General features: G+C 34.6%; 2 protein-coding genes across 8 annotated transcripts; one reads left to right on the forward strand and one right to left on the reverse strand.

Moving 5' to 3' along the window:
* The first annotated feature begins 1,216 nt into the window (after window positions 1-1,216).
* Window positions 1,217-6,020, forward strand: LOC113287819 (putative anthocyanidin reductase). Of its 7 annotated transcripts, XM_026536660.1 has the most exons (8): window positions 1,217-1,435; window positions 1,794-1,961; window positions 2,091-2,308; window positions 2,466-2,625; window positions 2,703-2,922; window positions 3,028-3,200; window positions 3,642-3,710; window positions 5,601-6,020. In XM_026536660.1, the coding sequence occupies exons 1-7, from the start codon at window positions 1,306-1,308 to the stop codon at window positions 3,686-3,688; spliced, it is 1,116 nt and encodes a 371-aa protein (XP_026392445.1). In that variant the 5' UTR covers window positions 1,217-1,305; the 3' UTR covers window positions 3,689-3,710; window positions 5,601-6,020. The 7 variants fall into 7 exon arrangements, with proteins under 7 accessions (XP_026392445.1, XP_026392444.1, XP_026392447.1 ...); XM_026536659.1 differs by lacking the exon at window positions 5,601-6,020 and having other exon boundaries at window positions 3,642-3,768; XM_026536662.1 differs by lacking the exon at window positions 5,601-6,020 and having other exon boundaries at window positions 2,712-2,922; window positions 3,642-3,768.
* Window positions 3,717-5,454, reverse strand: LOC113287818. The gene is made up of 2 exons (XM_026536658.1): window positions 4,557-5,454; window positions 3,717-4,382 (listed from the first exon to the last, which is right to left on the reverse strand). The coding sequence occupies exons 1-2, from the start codon at window positions 5,215-5,217 to the stop codon at window positions 3,751-3,753; spliced, it is 1,293 nt and encodes a 430-aa protein (XP_026392443.1). The 5' UTR covers window positions 5,218-5,454; the 3' UTR covers window positions 3,717-3,750.
* Window positions 6,021-7,436: the final 1,416 nt, after the last annotated feature.

The raw sequence follows: 7,436 nt of genomic DNA on the forward strand, positions 1-7,436 counted from the left end.
CTGGTGGTTCTAGTGCTTTATCTGGAAATTTTGGCGATATTACAGAGGTGTTTGAAAATTGGGTTCTACAAGATAAGCAACAGACTTCTCAGACATGCTGATTAAGTACTGCTATGATCATTTCTTGGACAGTATGGAATGAAAGATGCGAAGCTCATTTCCAGAATAAAAAATTGAACCCAACAGCTATAGTTAGGAAGGCATTAAGCTTTTCCACATATATTGAATGCCTTAGTATTAAACATGGAATGTTAGTAACACACTTCCTGATAACGCATCAACACGACACTGGAAACCCCCTATCTATCCTTTTGTTACTATAAACTGTGATGCTTCTTTTGATCCTAACACTGGACTAACATGAGTTGCTCCTGTTTTACGTCATCATGCAGCAAAGTGGTGGGGATGTCAGCCAAAGTGCTATGCAGGAATAATGAATTCTGAACAGGCGGAATGCTTAGCTTTTCTTGACGCAATAAACTGGAGTAAAGAGTTGCAGTCCAACCATGTTGTCTTTGAAACAGATCTCAAGGGAATAGAAGGCTACGTCAATAAAATGTCTGCAATTATTCTGTGGGAGAATGAAGACATTCTGCTTGATGCTATGAATAACTTAAAAACAATCCCATATTGGGAACGTAATTTTATTCATAGGATTTGCAATAAATCAGCTGACAAACTTGCTAAATTCAGCAGAAGATTTGATATTACCAGAGTTTGATCTGATAATCCTCCTAGCATTATCGAGAGCCAACTTTTATCAGACAATGTACCAGTTTCAAATAAATAAAGTTTTCAATATTTAACATAAAAAAAATATAAATGAGAATTCTTTTTTCTTCAAAATTATCATTATATATTTCCTTAAAAATTGCATAAAATATCACCTTTTTTTTTTGCTTGACGAAAGGAGTGTAATTTATCATTTTATCTCTCATTTTGCATACTATGAGATTTATTAGGGGTGAAGCTAGCGCAGTGTAGGAGTGTACACTAGCACCCAGATCAGCTGACTCCAAAGCCTGAATAACAGGTTAAAGTCTATTCACAGGTCTAATTTTACGGTTTTTCCACGCCTATTTTTTTATTAAGTAAATTTTTACACCCAATCTAGAAATCCTGGCTCCCCCTAATTTATATTATATTAAATGTTCAGTATTTAATTACATCATCAAAATATTAATCTTTACACAAGTATGATTTTATATGAGATGATAACACAGAGCATAATTTACTACCAACTGTTCCTATCGATTGGAGTATTCTATCTAGAGATAGAGACACAAACGTCTTTGTCAAAGATCCATGGATGTACAAAACAACGGTGGTGGTATATGCTATTGTGTTACCGGTGGAAATGGCTATATAGGATCTTGGCTTGTGAAATCTCTACTTGAAAAAGGCTACTTGGTCCACACCACTGCTAGAGATCCAGGTTCTTATTCTTATTTCAACATCCATGTACTTTTCGAGTCTTATAATTAATTTCTGTATTAGATTGAATTAGCTTCAAGCATGAATATGATTTTAGCGAAAGAAATTTTAGTTTATGGTGACACCTTTTCCTTCAAACCCCTGTTGAATAGACTGATTTCATCCCCTTTAAAGATGCGAATCTTGGGGAAAATATTTTAGACCACTGTTTTATTTGTATTTTTGACTGAATGAATCAAATTGATGAAATAACTAGTTTTGGTTTAAACCTTTACTTAAGTGATAGCTAATTAAGAATTAAACTTAATCGACTACGTAGCTGATAATGATGCCCCATATATTGTAATGAATAATCTTAGAAAAAATTTCACGCCTTGCATCATTGTGGAGCGGCAAGGAGAGGTTAAAAATATTTAGGGCTGATTTGCAAGACGAAGGGAGCTTCGATGAAGCTGTAAAAGGTTGTCATGGTGTATTTCATGTGGCAGCTTCTATGGAGTTTAATGTCTCATCAACCAAAGGTAATGGTTTGTACAAGTCTGACTTGCATTGGTATTTAAACTAGTATAGGAGTTCAAACTGCCAAGCTGGTTCAAAGTTACTAATCTCCATACTCATTTAATATTTAGTTTTGTGTTTATGTTTTGATTTTGAAGATAGTTATATTAGATCAAATGTTATTGAACCTGCCACCAACAGAACCCTAAACCTACTGAAAGCGTGCTCAAATTCTGGTTCTGTTGAAAGGATAGTGTTTACATCATCCATTAGTACTACGACATCTAAGCATAATGACGGGAGATGGAGGGCAACTGTGGACGAATCATGCCAAACTCCAATTCCGCATGTCCTGGACAATAAGGCAAGCGGATGGGTAATAATTCATTTTCTGTTTGCTATTTTTATTTAAAATTGGTGTTTGAAGAATTCATTGCTACCATGATTTTTTACCTTAGTTTCTTAGGGTATTTTCTTAATCTTCAATATTTGCAACCTAGATTCCACTTTCGCTAATGGGTTCTTAATAACAGGTTTACGTTCTTTCGAAGCTTATATCAGAGGAGACTGCTTTCCAATATGCAAATGAGCGAGGTATCGATCTTGTCTCGGTAATACCTACTACTGTGGCCGGTCCATTTCTCACTCCTACAGTTCCCGCCAGTGTTCGAGTTCTTTTGTCTCCAATCACAGGTCATAATCATAATCCTACAATCCTCAACTCCTCGACTGTATTCTAGTAGTGAAGGAAACATGATTGTTAACTTTAGGGAATACAGGTGACCCTGAATTATACCCAATATTATCAGCAGTGCATACAAGAATGGGTTCAATCTCGGTAGTCCATATAGAGGACATATGCAATGCACACATATTCTTGATGGAAGAAGCCAGGGCGAAAGGTCGATATATTTGTTCATCTCAGAGCTGTACCATGTCTCAGTTGGAAGCATATCTTGCTCTAGAATATCCTCCTTATACAACAAAAAGGTATATTAATCTTCTCTGTCAAACCTACTTGGTTAGAAGGATTTTGTTCTTTTGGGAAGCCATACGTCGTTGTTCTGAATAATATCTACGTTTTTGTTTTTCTAGGTATAGTGAGGAACAAAACAGCTCAATCCCTTCTGAGATATCCTCAAACAAATTAACTGATTTGGGTTTTGAATATAAGTATGGTTTGGTTGATATCATCAAGCAGAGTGTTGGTTCTTGTCTGCAGCATGGGTTCCTTGAACATGTTGCATTGGCTCGACAACAACACGACAGTGAGTGATTGCCGCTGATCCCATATTTGATAAACTTTGAGAAGGAAAGGAAACAATCAAGTTTAAGACTAGAAACAGAAGCTCAAGTTAATAATTGGTAACACAAATTGTGGTTTCTCATTTTCGAAACCATTAGTCTTGAAGCTGAAAAATGAAAGATGTTCTATTAAGTTTTTGAAAAAAGGGTTGAACACTTCAAGACAGGATAAAAATGGACCAGACGGACAAAGATTGCGTTGAATCCAACGTGATCTTGCCTGTGTTAATTTGGACTACCTATTGTCTAAAAACTCAAATTCGAAAATATATGGACTTGTCCCTTTCATGCTACTCACGGTGCAAGTGGTCCATCAATCCATCCGGAACTAAAATTTCAAATTTCTCTCGTGTATCCAAATACATTAGAAATACAAAAACTGAGGATTTCCTTTTTGCTTCCAGGTATTACTACATGGATTATATACCTTCAAGGATCATACCACACCTGATTTGAGGGTAAATGCAAGACAGGTAAGAGACGAATTCACCAAAAAAATGTAGGCAAATTTTTTCAAGATTTACAAATTGCCACGAAGCAAGGAAGAAGAGCTTTAGGATCCAGCAAATAGAGCTCCTCAGTATTTGAATAAACACCCATTTTTCCTGCTAGTGAATCGAATCCCGTCTGACCAACAAGTTCCTGGAAGTTCTCCAATGGTTTATGGACCCTCCCAGCAATCACTCTGCAAACTATCAGGGCCTTTTTCAAATGTGCATTTTCTATATCGGCTTCAATAGTTTCGAAAGCTGTCTCACTTGTTGATGTTGTGAAAATGCCTATGCTAACTTTAGGCTCACTTTTGGTTGAGAATCCATGTCTTAAAATCTGACAGACGCTGCATTTCTCTGATACACAAAGATTGGAAGAACCACTTATGCCAAGAGAGCATTCCACAGTTGTGCCATAGAATCTCAATAGTTCATTCCCATCGGCGAGACATCGCGGGTGTTTCTTGGACAGTTTGCTAGCTTTCATTTTCACCATCTCCCTATATTCTTCAAACCTAGCGACCGTTTTCTGCATGTTATGGACCTTCAAAACTCTTTCAATCCGCCCACAATTGTTCTCGGATTTCATCCAACTAGTCCGGCAAATTATCTCTACGATTTTGCGAGACGAGTCCCCTTCGACGAGCTCAGTTACTGTGGATAGCTAGGCGAAATGAGTAAATCGAACTTCGGAAGAACAGAAAGAACCTTGACATTTCTAAATCAATCAGGCATAAATAAAGAAAACTCAATTTCAAAAAAAAAAAAAAAAAAAAAAGAATAAAGATGCTTAGCAAACAAAATATACAAAATAAAAAAAATTCTCACCGGCATGTTTGGTTAGATGATGGGTTTCTGCAGCTTCCAACTTCCCATACTGAACTCCACATTTAAGACAAGTTACAGTAGAAGAAGAAGACCCATTAGAAGAATTAAAATCATATGAAGCCCTATGGTTTGAATTATTACCACCACCACCCAAATTTACTGGAGAATTACCAAATCCAGAAGAGCCTTCTTTATCAAGAAGAAATCCATGAGATTTTCTAGGAGGAGTAATTGAGCTTCTAAATGAAGGGGTTTGATAATGCATGGTGAAATCAACTCCTGCAGGACCAGGAGTTCCAGGACTTAAGGTACCTACAAAAGTTGAACTACCAGCACCACCACTTTCATGATGACCACCATTAAAACTTGTAATTTTAAGTTCACACTTGGAGTTACTTAAAATGACTTCATGTGTTATTGGGTTCATAAACTCATTGCTTCCAATGGATCTTGGACTACAACTTGGAGGCCTATCTAAATGTGTTTTGCTTCCATGGATAACATCTTTGAGATTTGCTATAGACCTTGAGCAACCAGACCTACCACAAATTCTTCTTGTCGAGATAGTTTTCAAATGATTCTTGACCTTTGGATCATGAACATCAGATGGATTTGATTTGCAATGTAGGGATCTCTTTAGAGCAAACCAAACTGTTGGCATTTTCAAGCTCAAATTGTACCTACATATAAATTCTAAACAAAATGAAAAGTTCCAAGCCTTTTTATGTTCACTCCATGACTCCAACCATTTGTCAGAACTAATTTTTTTTTTTTGGCACCATAATTTTGTTTTTTTGGCAACATTTGCCAGGAAAATTAGAGACAGGTATACTGAGAAAAGGAGAGAATGAGGTAAAAACCAAAGGAATTAGAAATTCAAGGCAAAAATAATGGGAAATATTAAGTATTATAGCCTTTTGTAGGGAACAAATAAAACAAACACGCCAAAATTTGTTGAATGGTCATTAATGAAGGATAAGACCCAAGACACAAAGACAGCACAGTTTTGATCCCTTACTTACCAGTTTTCTTTGTTTAGGACAGGAGAGAGTGACCAATCGAGCTCTAGATGACTGCAAAATCAGAAAAAGTCTTAATAAAAAAAATCACCTTGGACAATGGCACACCTTGCGTTATAATGTCCGGATGTCCGCCAAAAACCTACAAGCTTGCCGCATCTAAACCACTATCAGATATTGCATAATGGCGGCCACCATCAGATATTGGCATAATGCCGGAGAATCGGAAGTAAGAGCAAGTCCAGTGGGGACTTGGTAAAGTAACATATTTGATAAGCCACGTGAATGGATAAAATCATTGGAGGAGATTTTACGATCATGTTGGCTCAAGTAGGAGGGGATTCGAGAGGACACATGGAGAATTAGGATATAGCGATGAAAACCAAGGAGGAGAAGAAATCATAAATTTCGCTGTAGCTTATGACCTTATGATAGGTAACATCTTTTTCTAGAAAGAGACAATCTCATTTTTACATGGTTTACTCAATAAATATTTTTATTGATTTTCAAAGAATTTAATGGATTTGCAAAATATTGTGTTATTGGTTGTCTACTTTTAAAATCTCTTTCAAAGTTTATGTTGCTGGTTGTAGATTGTTAAGAGGTCTCCTAAAGTTTGTGTTACTCGTTGTAAACTTGAAAATTCAGATACTTTGCATACTTACCTATTTTCAAGATTTTGAGTGACTTTTATGTATATCTTTGCCTTGATAAAAGTCTTGCAAAATATATAAGATTTTGGAAGACTTCCAAAATTTTCATAAAAATAATTTTTATTCTCTTTTATTTTATTATTTCATGAATATAAAATCTATAAAACCCTTATTAAAGATCAGTATAAATTATATGATATAATTAAACATTTTATTATATTATAATTATTTTGCAAAAATGTGCAATAATAACTATTTTAATTTATTATTACATATACTAGTTTTTCACCCGTGCGATCAGTGTCTCTCTTATAAAACATTTTTTCCACGTTTTAAAATTGATTTCAATGAAAACCGAAAAATATTAGTATACTTTTAATGAAAATCCAAGTGTCCTTAAAATCCAATAAAAAATTCAATAATATGTTAATAAAAATGTAATGTAATAGAAAAGAGAACTAAACTGTTATAGGCTGGAATTGCAATATTTTCAAAACCAAAAGGTACTTAGTCTAGCTTCATAAGATTGATTAAAAATTGTCTCCCTTCCGGTTTTTTTCAAATGTTGAGATTCCATAAATTTCTAGAGCTCGTTATCTTTTGTTTTTTAATATATTATTGTCTAATTATTTTATGCTTTTACTTCTTTAGCAGAACGGTCATCAACATCGCGATGCATCATAAACCAAAAAAAAAAATACATTCATCTGCTTGACTTTTTTCATAAATTTTTCCATCTCGATAATGCCATTTGAATTTTGTTAGTAATGGATATTCGTAGAGATTTTCTCGAAAACTGAATGACATACTTATGGTTCTCTTTCTCTTTAAAAAAGCCTAAAATATTATCATATGACAATCAGTCATAAACTGAATTAGAATTAATATATCATAGAGAAAATAGAATTTATTACAAAGAGACAAATAAGGAGATAATTATTTGAAATTACGTGTTTGAAAAGTAAAGTATAACCTTGGATATCCTGGAATAATTACCATATTTTGATCTTAATTTTTTTCTTGTGATTTTCATATTGAATTTTTGAGATAATTGCATGTATCTAGTTTGTTCTCCCTATAAATTGTTTACCTAATTGGTGTTATTCAAAAGAACGGCATGAGTGAAGCAAACATAGCAGTAATAGTAAAATCATGTTGCACTGGAAATACTTTTCTTTGTTCAATGGCCTTGTATCCCACACACTCTG

Source organism: Papaver somniferum, chromosome 6, assembly GCF_003573695.1.
Source record: "Papaver somniferum cultivar HN1 chromosome 6, ASM357369v1, whole genome shotgun sequence".
Classification (NCBI taxonomy): Eukaryota; Viridiplantae; Streptophyta; class Magnoliopsida; order Ranunculales; family Papaveraceae; genus Papaver; species Papaver somniferum.

Excerpts from the sequence above, each read along its gene's own strand:
- LOC113287819 (XM_026536660.1), top strand. The coding sequence starts at position 1,306 with ATGGATGTACAAAACAACGGTGGTGGTATATGCTATTGTGTTACCGGT. Across the intron at positions 1,962-2,090 it reads CTCATCAACCAAAGGTAATG|ATAGTTATATTAGATCAAAT; the intron begins GTTTGTACAAGT and ends TTGATTTTGAAG. Across the intron at positions 2,923-3,027 it reads CCTCCTTATACAACAAAAAG|GTATAGTGAGGAACAAAACA; the intron begins GTATATTAATCT and ends TTGTTTTTCTAG.
- LOC113287818 (XM_026536658.1), bottom strand. The coding sequence starts at position 5,217 with ATGCCAACAGTTTGGTTTGCTCTAAAGAGATCCCTACATTGCAAATCA. Across the intron at positions 4,383-4,556 it reads TCATCTAACCAAACATGCCG|TAACTGAGCTCGTCGAAGGG; the intron begins GTGAGAATTTTT and ends AGCTATCCACAG.